The sequence below is a fragment of the Pantherophis guttatus genome, chromosome 7, assembly GCF_059756535.1.
Source record: "Pantherophis guttatus breed Tessera chromosome 7, ASM5975653v1, whole genome shotgun sequence".
Taxonomy (NCBI): domain Eukaryota; kingdom Metazoa; phylum Chordata; class Lepidosauria; order Squamata; family Colubridae; genus Pantherophis; species Pantherophis guttatus.
In genome coordinates, this window is record NC_142069.1 from 743,381 (window position 1) to 759,966 (window position 16,586).

General features: G+C 53.3%; 1 protein-coding gene across 11 annotated transcripts in view; it reads right to left on the reverse strand.

Moving 5' to 3' along the window:
* SHANK3 (SH3 and multiple ankyrin repeat domains 3) overlaps positions 1-16,586 on the reverse strand; it is a 206,454-nt gene that overhangs the window by 128,184 nt on the left and 61,684 nt on the right. For all 11 annotated transcript variants that reach the window (XM_087873529.1, XM_087873528.1, XM_087873527.1 and 8 more), the window contains exons 6-10: positions 15,050-15,217; positions 13,974-14,090; positions 13,150-13,227; positions 10,597-10,663; positions 3,659-3,962 (exon numbers count right to left, since the gene is read on the reverse strand). In XM_087873529.1, coding sequence (XP_087729655.1) covers positions 3,659-3,962; positions 10,597-10,663; positions 13,150-13,227; positions 13,974-14,090; positions 15,050-15,217 — 734 coding nt within the window. The remainder of the gene's footprint in view (positions 1-3,658; positions 3,963-10,596; positions 10,664-13,149; positions 13,228-13,973; positions 14,091-15,049; positions 15,218-16,586) is intronic.

Consider the following 16,586-nt stretch of genomic DNA (forward strand, 5'->3'; position numbering starts at 1 on the left):
AGTCTCCTCGTCTGAGCTCTTACTGGATCGCTGCAGATGGAGCCAGCTCGATCTGTTTTCGGCCCACATCCCACGTTGTCCTTTCCGGAGGACGGCTATGACCAGGTTGCACAAGGGACCCGCCAGCTTCCCTTCTCGTGGCCCTGTGCAGCGCAGCTCCCCTACCTCTGGTCCGCTGGAGGCAACCAACCTCCTTGGCCTCTTGCCCAAGCAGGAGAGCAGTGGTGGGAAGGGGAAGAGGAGGAGGGGGCCGGAGGGAGGGAAGAAGGGAGGCAGGAGGGCTCCAGGAAGGGACAGGGACTAGGTGGGAACAAGGAAGCCTCAAGAGGAGAGGGAGAAGGGGGGGGGTTGGGGAAGCCCCAGAAGAGAGGCAGCCCCAGGTCCAGAAGCTGGAAAAAGCCCATCCATGGAGCTGGACCTCTTTTAGCTGCTTCCCACTCAGCCAGCCCAGCACGCGAACTGGATCTGGCCACGAGCAAAACACCAGGAACCATATCTGAAAGTCCAATTAAACCGAAGTATTGCCTTGGTACAGGAATCGTCTCAACTAACGTTCAGCAGCTGCTAGGGGTTTATAAGGGTCAAAGAGATTCATGGTGGGTTGGATTTAGTACATTTGTGGCTACGTAGAGATTCTAGGCTGACCCCTCTTTTGACTCCGGCTCCAGGTTCTGCTTTGCCTCCAGTTCCTGCCTCCTGCTCCTTCCAAACCGAGCATGGCCTTGGTGCCTTCATCCCTTCCTTTTGTTTCTTCTCCTCCCCTCTCTCCGTCAAGGGCTGGGATCTGTATTTTTTCTAAATGTTTTCTTACATGGGGAGATACCCCACCACCACCATCTATAACCAGAGGACTCTCCTGGAGAGAGTTTGGTCCACAGACACGGAAAGAAATGTGGCATCTCTGCAGCCCAGACTTGGGAATCAGCTGTCTCACCCAAGGGGCGCAGCCCCCCTGCCAGCCTCCATCCACTTTGGTGTGAGCTGGAGCATTGTGACGCTCGCCTGGGGCACAGGCTCATTTCTCTTCTGATGCTCCCCATTGGTTGAGGGGTTCTTGGTCTGGGTCCCCCTGGGTTTAAGGCCTCATCCACAAGTCCAATGACTCCAAAGAAGACCTGCCTATTGCGTGGGTCAGGAGGGCTGAGAAGATACCTACAGCTCACATCCTGGACATAATCTGTTTTGTCTCCTCAGGATGGCGCTACAGGGCATTGCACCAGACACAGGGACCATTTTTTTCCTCGTGCCATCCCTGTGCTGAACATGGAATTCTCATAGTGCTGTGAGAATGTCAAGGGTCCCTGTTTCCTAGCTTTATTGCCAACAGGTCAAATATCTTGGCTGTTGTAGGAAAAGAGATGGGGTTAAAGGAGGAATCAGCCTAGAATCCCTATGTAGCCATAAGGAAGCATGAAGTCCATTGGCCCTCAACAAACTCCCAGCAGGGGCTAACCGTTGCTTGAGAAGATTCCTGCACAGAGGCTTTTAGCAACAAATCATTTTAACTGAACCTTCGCATGTAGATCTGACCTTTTGTGCCTGACCAGCTGTGCTATGTATATTTATTTTGGACTGTTTCAAAATGATTTTAGTCTTTTAATTGCGGTATTTTTTTGAACTGTGAACTGCCTAGAATCATTGATTGTGATGGGCAGCTGTAGAAATTGGATACCGAAATAAAACAAAAAGGCAGCAACTCTTGACGCAGCCCCCCCTCCAAGAAAATGAGCTCACCGCTCCCTCCCTGACCAGCGGCCACCCAGGCTGCACCAAAGAACTTCAAATGAGAGAAGCATCTCAGGGGGAGGGAGGGGAGAAGAGGCAGGGGCTCTGCCAGAACGCCGGCCTTGGTGTAAGAGTAGCAGGCCTTGAAGCGCCCCCCCTCCCCACCCGGTGGGTGAGGTGGCCCCAAACAAAATGGGTCAGGACCCAGTTGGACACACATCCACAGGACTCAAAGGGCGACGGCTGACCACTTGGTCCCACCTGGCTTTCCTTTCCTGAAAATTGAGTGTCTCTTCCAAGAAGTCAGGTGGAGACCCCAAAGCCCCCCCGGGAATCCTCACCCATCTTCCAGAATCCACCCTCAAGCCAACAGCGGTTCAGCCGGGGAAAGAGGGAGGCCAGGCAGCCCTGTCTGCGGGAAGGAATCTGGGGGTCCATCTGGCTCCCTCCAGCACCCCAGAACTCCAGGATAAGTAGAGATTCTCTGTCATCCAGGCCACGGTTGTCCCAAAGGAGCTTTTTCAGGAGGCAACTGGGCTTTCTTTGTTTTTCCTTTGAAGATGTTTCACTTCTCATCCAAGAAGCTTCTTCAGCTCTGTCAGAAGTGAAACACCTTCAAAGAAAAAACAAGGAAGTCCAGTTGCCTCCTGAAAAAGCACCATCCGGGATAAGGGACTAGATAGGATTCCCACAACGTCAAAGTTCTGGTTGGAGAAGAGGCCCAGATTGGTGGCTTGGGGCTTAAGTGCAAACCAAGACGGACCGTTGCCTCTAGCTACCTTCAGCCAGTCAGCAAAGCACCTGTGAGTGAAGGAATGTTTAAGGGGCCTGAGTGGCGCAGCAGACTAATGCTACTGTTAAAGGTAGTATTTAGCTTCCAGCTGCCTGCAATTACTGCGAGTTCAATTCTCACCAGGCTCAAGGTCGACTCAGCCTTCCATCCTTTCTAAGGTGGGTAAAATGAGGACCCAGATTGTGGGGGCAATAAGCTGACTTTGTATAAAATATACAAAAGGATGAAGGCTATTGCTTAGCGCATTGTAAGCCGCCCTGAGTCTCTGGAGAAGGGCGGCATATAAATCAAATTTAAAAAAAGGAGAAGAAAACAGTCCGGACCCTGGTGAGAAAGTTTCATAAGAACTGAAGGCTCCTCTAAATCTTTGCTCCTCAAGCTTCAGGCAGACCTTCCAACCTCCTTCCACCCAAAAGGGCAAGGCAGCCGCAGCTCTACACAGGCAGAAGAGGCTGATCCCCTCCCCTGGCAAACAACCCAGGTTTTAACCAACTAACCAGGATCAAACCCAGATACCACCAATCCACCAAGAAAGGGACTCTTGTGCTCGAGTCCAAGCGTCCCCAGGGCGTGGCAGTGGCACCCTTCATATTCACAGTGGTGTCACTGCTTGTGGCTGCAGTGGGAACCGTCCTCCCCCCACATCCAATATGGGGCCAAAGAGAGGGAAAGCTCCTAGGCTCAAAGGTTCTGTCCTCCCCATATAGGGCCAGGGATAAAGAATCACCGTCACACCTGTGAGACGGTCGGATGGAACCAGTGTGCTGGGGTGGTGAAGGTGTGGCCTAGAAACTGGAAGGCTGTGAGTTCTAATCCTGCCTCAGACATAAAGCTGGCTTTGGGCCAGGGCCTCTCTCTCATACCAACCCACTCCACAGGGTTGTTGTGGGGAAAAAGAGGAGGAGCGAGGGAGAAGCAGGGTTGGTCTTCGTAGCCTGGAGTTACTTATAAAGGCGGATAACCCCCCCCCCCCCCCAATGCATGTAGAGTGAAGAAAGCGGTCACAGAGCAGGCGATCCAGAGGCGCACCGGGGCAGAGCGCGTCCCGCTCTTTCCGGGGCTCCGGGCGGGGCAGCCGCTCCCTCCCCGTCCCGTCCCGTCCCGTCCCATCCCGTCCCGTCCGGCGGGGCGGCTGCTCACCTGGGCCTGGCGCGGCTGCTCCTGCGCAGGGAGGGCGCGTCGGCCTCCTTCTCCTCCCGCACGCGCTGCAGCGACGGGGAGCGGCTGTGGGCACCGCGGGGCCCGGCCTCGCCCGCCGCTTCCCGCATCTGGGCCAGCAGCTGCGGGGGGAGGCCGCGGAGCGAGGGCGCCGGCGAGTAGGACGGCCGGCTCTCCTTCAGGTTGTTGTCGCTGGCCGAGCGCTGGAGCAGGCGCGGGGAGGAGAGGCCGGCCGCCCCCACCAGCCGCCGCCGCTTGGTGTAGCTCGGGGTCTCGCGGAAAGGCACTGCGGGAGGGAGAGAGAGAGAGAGAGAGAGAGAGAGAGAAGGGGGGGGCGGTTAGCACGGCCGGACCACCAGGCTTCCCTTCGGAGGTTCATCCCGGGAGGCTTTCAAGAAGAGACCGCCCTGCCACCGGTCAGAAATGGGGTAGGGTCTCCTTGGGCAGCGGGTTGGACTAGATGGCCTCCGAGGCCCCTTCCGGCTCTGTTCGTCTCTTCTATGCGAGGCGCTTTGACTTCCCCGGGCAGGACAAGGGAGCGGTGGCCCACCGCCTGCACCGAGGTCAGCATCCAGCGGGAAACGCCGCCTGAGTTGAGGCAGGGACCCCCGGGGCGCAGAGGAGCTCGGGGTGGGCAGAAGGAACCTTTCCCCGCCGACCTGCCCACCCCAGCAGGAAAGAGACGGGGAGCCTTGCGAGCATGGCGTCACCTGCGGACGCCTCCCGTTTCTCACCTGGAGGCCCATCCGGGAAGTGGCCAGGCCCCCTTTCTGAGAGCCCATTCCCCGGCGGGCCCTCTTAAGAGAGCCGGCAGCCCAGTTGCCTCGGGAGGAGGGGGCGGAGGGGGGAGCCAGGTGCCCTAAAATAGCGGCCCCGAAGCTTCTGAGCACCAAGGAGCGGTTCCGCGGAGAGAAGCTTTTCCGTGGATCGGAGGGGACGTGGTTACGCAGGCTGCCTGCATCCTCCGGATGGGGCTCGGCTTGCTTGCGCGACCCGGGTTGTGGCATACGGGTGCCGGTCCAGGAAGCGGCCATTGGGAAGGACCCCCTGCCCTTAAGGGATGGCTGCCGCTTGATGTCTGCTCCACGCTGACTTTCGCTGGCTTGGGTCAACGTGGGAAGGCTTTTCTTTCGCCCCTGCCCTCCCGGCCTTCTGAATGTGGGAAGTACCCAAAACACAGCCAACGTTTTAAAAGGAAATTTCTCCAGCTCTTTAAAGGGTTTTGAGAAAAAGATTGGACAGCCATTGATGGGGAATGGTACGGGGTCTCCATCTTGAGCAGGGGGTTGGACTAGAAGACCTCCAAGCTCCCTTCCAAGGCTGATTCTGTATTCTTGCCCTCCTGTGTGCTGACTTCAAACGGTGGGACTCAAAGGGGCAGAAAGGTTTGTCTCTCTAAAGGCGAGGGGGGGTCCCAATGCCTTAAAGAGAGAATCCTGCTTGGTGGGGCTTTGGAGATGCCATGGATTGGATTGGGCCCAAATTGGGGGCCAAGATTTTCAAAGCAGCCCCTGAAACTCCTGGCCTGTCACCTATCTGGACTCCCTGATCCCTCCTTTCTCTCAGGGATAAATGTGCCCTTAAAACTGAGAAAGGAGCTACAGAGAGTGGCTTCCGGTGGCAAGGAGTTCCACATCAGACCAGGGATATGGCTATATAGACCAGCTACTCCAGACCTAAAGAAACTGAGAAGGATAGCCTGGAAGGGAGGGGTCCTGGGTGCTCCCTGAGCTGGGGTTTGGTCTCTGTTTATATTATATATTAACCCTGCTCCTCACTAGCACTGATGGCTTTACCTAGTTTGGGCCATGAAACGTTGGCAAGAAAACAACCCAGCTCAGGGAGCACCCCTCCTTTCAACCCCAGCTACAAACATTCTTCTCTCTTGCCCTAGAAGTATGTGACGAAGTACAACAGTGGTGTGAACATCCAGAAAACATCAGCATTTAAAAGTGACAGCTGCCATTACCCTAGTTTTAATTTTTGCAGCTTCTGCATGCAATTCCATCTGTTGGGATAGAAATCTTACTTCCCTCCCGTTGCTCAGGACAGAAAGAATCCCTGCCGAATCTGTCACCTCTGCTCCCAGCATCCTGTGCCATACTGGCAGAGGCTGCTGGGAGCTGTAGTTCAGCAACATCTGACAGGCCCTCACTTTACTGGTAGTCCTCGACTTACGACCACAATCCAGCCCAAAATTTCTGTTGCTAAGCGAGGCATTTCTTAGGTGAGTTTTGCCCCATTTTATGACCTTTCTTGCCACTGTCATTAAGTGAATCACTGTAATTGTTTAGTGACATAGTTGTTAAGTGAATCTGACTTCCCTGTGGACTTTGATTGTCAGAAGGTCGCAAAAGGGGATCATGTGACCCCGGCAAACTGCAACCGTCATAAATCTGAGTCAGCTGCCAAGCCATCCAAATTTTGACCGTGTGGTCGTAAGTGTAAAAAACAGTCATAAGTCCCCTCTTTCAGTGCCATTGTAACTTTGGAGGTCACTAAGTGAAATGTTGTAAGTCGAGGACTACCTGCACTGCACGAAGTAAGGCTTCCCCCCCCCCAAAAAAGAGGAGGCTTTGCACCTGTGACATAACCTGCAGCCAAAAGGGGCGGGGCTTGTGCTGCTTTTGTTGTTGCCGTGCCCCCCTCCCCCTCCCCCTCTGAAGACCCTGGACGAAGGGCCCCCCCCCCACCATGGAAACCCAAGAGGAGAAAATGGCTTATTATTGTAACAGGTGAAGCCCAACACCTGATCTCACCTGCCTCTCCCCCCCTCCAAATCCCTTCCAACTCACATAAATGCTATTTACATTTCAAAGGACGGTATTTCTCCTGGCATTAAAAAGCATTGATTATTTGTTTGCTTATAGGCGCCTTGTAAATGAATGTCAGCCATGCAGCCGCTAATCGGGAAATGAGAGAGATTAAAGCCATAAATTATAATAACAGGAGGCAGAGCAAATGGCTCATCCCACCCACTGAACAACAGCTCTCCTTCTCAATAGAAGCCTTTGTCTCCTGCAAAGAGGGAACGGGCTCCCTTCCTTACAGGGGTGTAGGGGTGTGTCTGATCTGACACAGGTGAGGTGGAATCTCAAAGGAGAGACTCTGCATCATCCAGGTCATGGTTGTCCCAAAGGTGCTTTTTCCGAAAAGCAGCTGGACTTCCTTGGGTTTCCTCCCCCCCGAAAATGTTTCACTTCTCATCCAGAAAGCTTCTTCAGTTCCTTTTCTTCAGTTCAATTCAGAACTGAAGAAGCTTCTTGGAGGAGAAGCGAAACTTTTCAAGGGAAAAAAAACCAAGGAAGCCCAGTTGCCTTTTGGAAAAAGCACTTTTGGGACACTAAATGAACTCTTGTAAGTCAAGGACTTCCTGTGATTCTATGGAGAGGCATCAAGGGACCAGGCAGGACTTCCTGATCCAGAAGTGGGCACTATTGCCACATCAGAGAGGTGGGCAGAGGCCTTCCTGGCCAGGGCGGCCACCTTCTCCTCAAGCAGGAGGATCTGTGAGTCCAGGAGGAGCCAGTGGGCTCCAAGGGAGCTCAGCCCCATCCAGAAGCCCAGATGGAACATATCCGAAGCCAGCTGCCCCACCTTGCTAAGACTGAGCTGGCATGGCGTGATTCCTTCTCGCCCCCCAGCTGCATCTCTCCTTTGGCTCAGGGTCCAGAGATGGGTCTGGAATACCCCACCTACGGAGGATGCTTGACCCTGTGTTGATGGGCGTCCTTTCTCGGGGCTGTGTGGAGATGCTAAAAGGTGTGGGGGGGGGCAGGGGGGAAGAATAGGGCACTCTTATCAGCCCACCGTCCTGGGAGTAGGTGGTTCAAGCTCCCAGGAAATCAGGAGATTTGGGATGTTCAAAGGAGTATAAAGATTTCTTGCAATCTTAAGTTTCCTATAAGAATCTGGCCAACTGACAGTTAAGGGGAATGAGTGGGAGATAAGAGAGGCAATTCAAGGTGGGCTGGACTTAGATCTCTCCTGAGTGTGAAGTGACTTGTGACTTATGGCATGTTTGACCCCTCCCTTGTGCTCAGCCTGGTCACCTCCTACAGGTGGTCCTCCATCTAGTCCCAGTAGGAGGTAGGAGAAGAAGAATTACTGCCAAATTAGGGCCCCCTCCCCCTTCCGCCCCCAGAGTCTACGATGGATGGTATCAAAGGCAATTGAGATGTCAAATGAGACCCCGAGGGCTGAATTTACCCATCTCAGGTCTACCAGCCATTAATTTTGGCAGTAGACTTCCAAAAAGCTTTTAATATCATGGTATTCCCTCCGGCCTTGGGCTGGGATGTTAGTTGATCCTGGTTATATAGTTGTAGAATTGAAGGATGCCTCTGAAGAAACTTGGCTTCATTGCATTAAGGTTGTGGTTAATTTTATTTGTGGTTTTAGTAGCTGCCCAGAGTCATGGGCAGGCGTATCAAATGAAAGGAAGGAAAGAAGGGAGGGAGGAAAGGAAGAGAAAGGAGGGGAGAGGAAAGGGGGGAGGGGAGGGGAAGGGAAGGGAAGGAAGGCAAGGCAAGGCAAAGTCAGGTCTTTGGAGCACATCTTGAGCTGAATCCAGATTGAAACGGATCTAGAATAATCCGTCCCTCTGACCTAATCTGGAGGTAACATTCTTCCTATTTCAAATTCTAACTCTTTCCCCTTCCTCCTCTTTGGAACCACTTCGCAGCCCTGTGTTCCTTTAATGCTTCCTTTAATGACTGTCATTGGTTTCAGATGTCCTGTTAATCTTGATAGCAACCAATTATATTGACGTCCTTTCATGGCTGTTGGTGTGATTGGTTACGCTTTAATTAGCCATCTCGCCCAGAAATGACAGCAAGATTTTCTTCCTTCCTTCAGTGGCTTCTCCGGCAGGTTCTCACCACCAAGAGAGGCTCCCACGAGAAGAGCCCTGCTGCCCCCCCACCACCCCCACCCCCGTTGGCTCTGGAAGCCCATGGGGAGAATTTCCCACAGGGAGCAAGGCCTGAACGGCCCCACCCAGCCCCAAGAACACTGAAGGCCCAGGAAAGGAATTCCTTCCTTTATTTCTTTTTTAATTTATTTGGGTTCGATAGCCGCTCATCTCAGCAAACGAATTTGGGTGGCTCACAATTCAGAACCATACACAGAGGGTCCCTGACTTCCAGTCACAATTGAGCCTCAAATTTCTGTTGCCAAGTGAAACGTTTGTGGTGAGTTTTGCCCCATTTTACAATGTTTCTTGCCACTGTTGTTAAGTGAATCGCTGCAGCTGTTAAGCGAATCTGGTTCCCCCCATTGACGTTGCTTGTCAGAAGGTCGCAAAAGGGGATCACGTGACCTTCGGGGACACTGTGACCGTCATAAATACGAGTCAGTTGCCAGGCGTCTGAATTTTGATCAGGTGACCATGGGGATGCTGCAGCGGTCATAAGAGTGAAAAACGGTCCCAAGTCCCTTTTTTCAGTGCCGTTATAACTTTGAATGGTCACTAAATGGACTGTTGTAAGTCAAGGACTCCCTGTGTTGCAATTAAAATCTTTAAAGACATTTTAGAAGAATAAAAACCGTTCAGACGCCTCGTTCAAGTCCCTGGCGAGGGAGCCATCTGGCCCTTGGGGAATGTAGCCGGGAGGGGGAGGGGGAGCTTGGGGCATGTGGCCTCCCAGGCTTCACGGAAAGCTAAGAGGGTTGGGGCCCTTCCTTGGGGCAGGACCCCCAGATCCAGGCTGTGAAAACCCATCTGGCACTGGACTGGAGGGTGGGCTTCTGCACTCAGCAAGAGATTGGACGAGATGATCTCTGCGGTACCTTCCTACCTGCCTCCGGTTCTCGACTTTGCCTTGGTCTCCCCGGCTACCCTCTTCCTGGCCCTGGGAGCCTCTTCCTTCCCCTTTCCTTGGAGCCCCCTCCCCTCAGCAGAGACCCTGCGTATCTGGGGCCCCAGGCACCTCCCGAGGGCTGGGGGCCAGGCTTTGCCCTTGTTTCTTTGGGGCTCAAGCCCTCCTGTCTTAATTTGGGGACTTGCTCCCGTGCCCTTAAAAATCTCCTTTTCAAAAGAGATTGGACACTTGTCTGAAACAGGGTAGGGTCTCCTGCTTGAGCAGGGGGTTGGACTAGAAGACCTTCAAGGTCCCTTCCTACCCTATTATCCTGTCCTTTCGGAAGCACATGTCGGGTGGGGGGTGGGGGTGGGGGCATCCCTGCTGTTTCCAGAGCCTCTGTGGATCCCGACGTGTTTCGAATAAAATCCTTTTTCAAAGGGAGCCCCAAAGCCAGAGAAACCAATTAAAGAAGAAAACCTCGCTGTCATTTCTGGGCGATGTAGTTAATTAAACTGTAACGAATCATACAATTACATACACCGTGTGGGGACATCAATATAATTGGTTCCTCTCAAAACACCGCCTCCTGGCTGCGATCTCAGGATCAGCTGGGTGGTTGCGCCCCCAAATCTGGCAGCCCTTCCTCTCTGGCAGGACTTCCCCATTTGTTCCCGATGCCACCAGCAGCCCATAAGTTCAGCTCCTGACTCTGTGTCCGGGGCTCCAGAAGGGCTGGGAGAGAACTGGCAGCCGTGCCATGGACGGATGGTGCTTAGCCCGAAAGGGCTGCCGTGCCCTCCAGGCGTCTCTTCCCACCCAGCTTGCCAGGTGTGGGCACCCACGAGTGGCAGGAGGGAGACCAGGGCCAGCCAGCCCAGGCTCTGGCAGAAGCCAAGTCACTGACCCAGCTGCTGGGAGCCTTGGTGCCCTGCTGGCCCAGTGGATGGCAGGTGGACTCTGCCCGCAGTCAGGAGTTCGATCCTGACCGGCTCAAGCTGGGCTCGTCCTTCTGTCCTTCCCAGGTTGCTCAAATGAGGACCCAGATTGTTGAGGGCAAGAGGCTGACCCCCCCCCGAGCTTCTCAGCCCTACAAAAGGCCAAAGGTCACACACTTACCAACGTCGGACTCTTTGTGGGTTTTGATGATTTCCGCCAGTTCAAAGTTGCCCGCAATGATGGCCACCTGCAAGCAAAGAGGCCAGAGTGAGCCGGATGGCTGCTGACCACAAAGAGTTCTTTGAGTGCCACTCTGCCTCACAACAGCCCTGCAAAGTAGGCCCTTTGACTTCTTACAGGGACACAGGAATGGACGCGCTCGGTCCAAGCTGCCAAGCCCAGAGAAGTTTGTTTGTGGCAGGACTGGACCCCAGGAAGAGCCGGGCATGACAAATGGTGTTCTGAGTCCCTGGGGACACCCCCAGAAACCTTGGGAGAGATGCCTCTGAAAGGGGGAGACGCCCTGTGGGGTCAGGAGAAAAGGGCCAGGCTCCCTTACGTGCCTCATTCAGTACCCTTGCCACGGATATCAGGACTCCGCGTACTTTTATTCAGAGGGAGAGGAGCAGCCCCGATGCCCCCCCTCAGGCTGGGGAGAATCTGATATCTCCAAGGTCCACTTCAGATGGGGGCCCAGAAGAGGCAGAATCGGGTGTCAGTCGCCCACCCCAACAGCAAGTGAAAGCTGTGCAATTCAGTTGGGGCAGTTGTGATGCCCTCTGTGCCCCCATGCCCCTCTCCTAGAGCTATCAACCACTGCACAGCCAAGGCAGCCGGTGTTGGACAGAGAGCCTGGCGGAGGAGTCAAATGGGGAATTAGGCTGCCATCCCTACGTGGGCACATAAGGGTGAAGTCTGACCCCCTTTGAATGCTGTTGAACCTTACGTAATTGGGCCTGGGTGCAAACTGTTAGTCTGGGAAGATTCCTGTAAAACAGGCCCAGAGCAATAAAGTAACTAATTGAACTCTTACCAACCAATGTGTGGGTCTGGGTGTTTGCGCCTGAAAGACTGTTTGATCAAAGCAGGTGGTGAGCAGGGGCAGTGGGGAGGCTGAGCTGGCCCCACATGGCTCCCCTTCTCCAGCTCTGAACCACGGGGAGGGATTCAGGGCTGCTTGGGGTGCTCTTCCTGGTGTGGGCCCCAGATGGGATACGCTCCAGTGGCTCCACCTTTTCTCTGAGGACTTTTGGGCAGAGGAAAGGGGGCTCTGGCAGGGGTCTGATCACACACACACAAGGCCTGGAACTGGAACTGATGCAAGATGCCTCTTTTTGACTTGAAGTATGTAATGGATACAGACGGGCGTGAAATGCAGCTCTCCGAATGGAAAAATCACAAGGTGGCCGTCTCATGTTGGCCAAGACGGATGAATGCGGGGGGGGGGGGGATTCATGCCAGTCGCAGGGCTTCAAGGGGACATGATGAAGACCCCAACAGAACTCAGGGGCCACTGGAAGTGCCCCATTCTGCTTGGGTTCGGTCAGGAGCAGAGAACCCCAATCCCAAACGGCCCTGGTCCCTATTCTGGGGCAAGTCTTGCTCTGTGCTTTGATACAGCAGCCGAGTTCCACTTCAAGGACAGAATAACAGAGTTGGAAGGGACCTTGGAGGTCTTCTAGTCCAATAAGAGCCCTGGTAGCGCAGCAGACTAAAGCACTCTTATTAACACCAGCTGCCTGCAATTACTGCAAGTTCGAATCTCACCAGGCTCAAGGTTGACTCAGCCTTCCATCCTTTCTAAGGTAGGTAAATTGAGGACCCAGTTTGTGGGGGCAATAAGCTGACTTTGAATAAATATACAAAAGTATAAAGGCTATTGCTTAACGCATTGTAAGCCGCCCTGAGTCTCCAGAGAAGGGCGGCATATAAATCAAATTAAAATTAAAAAAACCACCCTCCCACTCAGGCAGGAGACCCTATGGAAAAGTGGCTGTCCAGTCTCTTCTCAAAAGCCTCCAGTGATGGATCGAAGGGAAGCTGTTCCACTGATTAATTGTCCTCACTGTTAGGAAGTTTCTCCTAAATTCCTGGTTGCGTCTCTCCTTGGTTACTCTCCGTCCATGGTTGTCTTGGAGAGCCGGTTGACCCCTTCTTCTGGGGGTTTAGAGTCAGGGAATACTGCTATCATGTCCCCCCAGGGCCCCAGTCCTTCTTCTCTCTAGACTGGCCATACCCAGTTCCTGCAACCGTACTTCATATATTTTAGCCTCCAGTCCTCTAGTTTTCTTCGCTGCTCTTCTCTGCTCCCTTACTAGAATCTCAATATCTTTTTATAATATGGTGACCAAAACTGGATGCAGAATTCCAAGTGTGGCCTTACCAAGGCCTTATACAGGGTAGTATTAACCCTTCGCGTGGTCTTGATTCCGTCCCTCTGTTGATGCCGCCTCGGATTGGGTTGGCTTTTTTGGCCACTGCAACACACGGCTGGCTCCCATGTAAGGGATTTAAGGCCCCCGGGGGTGGGGCGGAGGGGGAAGACAGGAGGACACAGGCCTTCCAGGGGGCGCTGCCCTCCCAAAGGGCTGGGTGTGAGTGAGCGAGCAGCCCCTGCCTCTCCCTTCCCTTGGTTGCCTGGCCTGGGTATCTCCCCCCCCCCCCATGAAGCCTCTCCTGTCAGGGGAGGAAGCAGAGGGTCCCTCTGCCAGAGCCTGCCTGCCCAACTCCTACCTGAAACGCCGTCTGGCTGTTATAGTTCCGGATCTCCTTGCTGGCTCCCCGGAAGAGGAGAACCCGGGCGCAGCTCTCCTGGCAGAGAAAAGAGGGGCAACGTCAGACCTCCTTCGGGCTGGGCAGGGAGGCCGGCATCTCTGGCCTAGTTCAGCCAATGGTGGTGTGGAGGGGCCAACGGGGCTGCCCATGGACTGTCAGGAAAAGGAGGGAGGTTTTGGGCTGCAGGGCAGCTTCAGCCCTGTAGTCTGTGACCCCAGGAGGACGGGGGTGGGGTCCCTGCGGGTCTCTTGCCCTCCACTTCCATCCTCAGCCCAGAGGAGGGTGTGGGCCTTGTGGCCCAAATTCCTGGATTCGGACAAGAGAGCCAAGCCAGGCCAGCCCTGAGCTACGTCCAGTTGCCCCTTGCAAGAGGACCCTGGAATTGCCCCCTCCCCATTGGACCCCCCTCCCTTCACAAAGTCCACCTTCCTTGGAGCATTATTGAAAAGTAAATGGACCCTGATATTAACTTTCGGGAAGAAAAAGAAGGGAAGGAAAGAAAAAAGGATGGAGAATGGACCATCGGTGGGATGCCAGAATTCCTGCCAGACCCGGATTAGCGATGCCCTTTTGGGGTGGGGGGAGGAACTCCTCATCCAGGGCCAGGTGAGAATCTTCAGAAGGACCAGCAAGCCCAGAAGGCTGAGCCCACCCCCCCAAGGGCCTCCCCTGCTCAGCTCCTTTGACACCTGGTGATGCTCGAGTGCCGCTGTGGGGCAAAGCCAAGGCCGAGCAGCTGCTGTGTGCTTGTGTGGGTGGGTGGGGGTGGGGGGAGGGCTCACCTGGTTGTAGAGTGCGCAGACGTGCAGGGCAGTGTTTCCCGAGGCGTTTTGGGCAGTCATGTCTGCCCCATAGAAGAGGAGGTGCTCCAGATGCTGAACGTGTCCGTAGCGGCAGGCCTGCCCAGGAGACAGGAAGGCAGGACTCGCATTCAGAGCCCACTTCAAGGCCCGCCACCCCCCCTTGCGCTACAGCTCCCAGTCTGGATTTCCAATCCCCTGGTGCCCACCGTCCCCCGTGGCCTTCTGGTGCCAGCCAGGCTGCCGTCCCAAAGCTCTAACCCCCTCCCCCCCCAATGCTGAACTATTTCTCTTTGGGGCCTGCAATATTTCTCATTTTATTTATTTATTAAATTTATATGCTGCCCATCTCACTGATAAGGCAGCTTTGGACAAGCTCTAGCAAATAACTCCAGAATACAGGTGGTCCTTGATTTACGACCACAACGGAGCCCAACATTTCTGCTACTAAGCAAGATGGTTGTTAAGTGAGTTTTGCCCCATTTTACGACCTTTCTTGCCACCATTGTTAAGTGAATCACCACAGATGATAAGTTAGTAACTTGGTTGTTAAGTGAATCTGGCCTCCCCAGTGACTTTGCTGCTCCGAAGGTCGCAAAGGGGGATCATGCGACCCCAGGACACTGCGACCGTCATAAGGACGAGTCAATTGCCAAGCCTCTGAATTTTGATCCCGTGACCACGGGGATGTAGCAATGGCCGTAAGGGTGAAAAACGGTCATAAGTCGCTGCTTTCAGTGCCCTTGTAACTGTGAATGGTCACTAAACAAACGGTTGTAAGTCGAGGACTAGCTGTAGAATTCGGGGGCAGGAGAAGTGGGGGGACTGAATGCCCAGATTGTTTGCTGCAGGATCTCTGCCCACAGGACAGGTGAAAGGATTTCCCCGTTGCCCCCCTTCCCTGCCAGGGTGGGGATTCAGCCCTGGGGTTCTCCTCACTCAGAGAGGCACCTCTGCCCCACAGCAAAAGGGCTGGGGGCATTTCCACCTGGGCCTGCTCTTCCCGCCCCTCCCCCCCTCCCGGCTGAGCTCCTGCGCCCCCCACTGGCATGGCTCACCTGGTGGATCTCTTGCCAGCCGTTCTCATCCATGCAGCCCACCTTGGCGTAGTCGTGCAGGAGGAGCTCGCAGCAGTAGGGGTCCCCCCCCACCATGACACTGTGGTACAGGGGGGTCAGCCCCCGGCTGTCCTTGTAGTCCGTAGAGGCACCCAGGTCTAGCAGCGTCTGTGCAAAGGAAGGCACGGGGGGGGGGGGCATCAGGAGGTGCCTGGCATCCCTGGCCCATCGGGATGGGTGGCACAAGTCCACAAAGGCAGTGGGTGCCCAGGGCGGACCAGAGCCAGCCTTCCCAAAGAGGTTTCTCCCTCTATGCCCAACAAACACATATTTATTTATTTTGATTGAACGATGTAATTATTAATAAGTTGTTGTTGTTGTTGTTATTATTATTATTATTATTATTATTATTATTATTCATTAAACATGAAACTCAGTCAACTGAACATTCAAAAATGCATCATAATTATTATTGACTGGTGCTAATGGTTGATACGGGTTGCTGCCAGCGTCCTGGGTATCAACCAACTACCTTCTTAAGATGTACGATGTTCGAAAGTAGCAAAGTTTTTTGCAGTTCCGCTGATGTTATTACAGGAAGCTAAAATTTATTGATGTATTTTGTAAAATTCTTGGACATGGTGCCAAGTGCTCCGATGACCATGGGTATCACTGTGACATGTTTCATCCATAATGGCGTAGTTTCGATGGCCAGGTGTTGTTGTTGTTTTGTTATTGTTATTCTTAATCATTGCACATCCAGCCAAATGTTCAGACTGGGTTTGCCATTTTTGTCTACCTATCGAGCCCTTACCAAGGACCTGGGATATCTGGATGTTTGATGGATTATTATTATTATTATTATTATTATTATTATTATTATTATTATTATTATTACATAAACATTAATAATTTATTATTATTAAATAATTCATCATAACTGTTAAATAAATGTATGTATGTGTTTGTATTTAATATTTATTTATTAATTAGAGAAATTCATCTATTGAAATGTATTTGCCACCCATCTCGGATCAAAACTCTTTGCACCCAGGCTCGTCCTTTGCGCACACACACAGTTTGCAACCAAGTGGGAGGTGTCGAAAAGATGCAGAAAATGCTATTTGAAACGGGGCTGTCCAACCTCGGCCACTTCAAGACCTGTGGACTTCAACGCCCAGCCTGCTCACAGCTGCACTCTGGTGGTCTGTCCCAGGGGGGCTTTTTTCCCAAAAGGCAACTGGACTTCCTTGGGGGGGGGGTTTCCTTTGAAAACATTTTGCTTCTCATCCAAGAGGGGTGAAATGTAAAATCTGTTACTACCAGTTCTGTGGGCGTGGCTAGGTGGGGAGGGGGGGTAATGTGACTGGGTGGGCGTGGCCAACTTTTTTTTTTTTTTTAACTTTTCAAAGCATTTTGTCTAATTCTTTGAAAAGCCTCTGCCGATCAGGAACTTCTTATAGGGTTGTCCAGAAGTGCATCATACAAGCAGGGGAGACTCACAGCTCCATTCACTCAGCTGCCATTTCTTATCCCT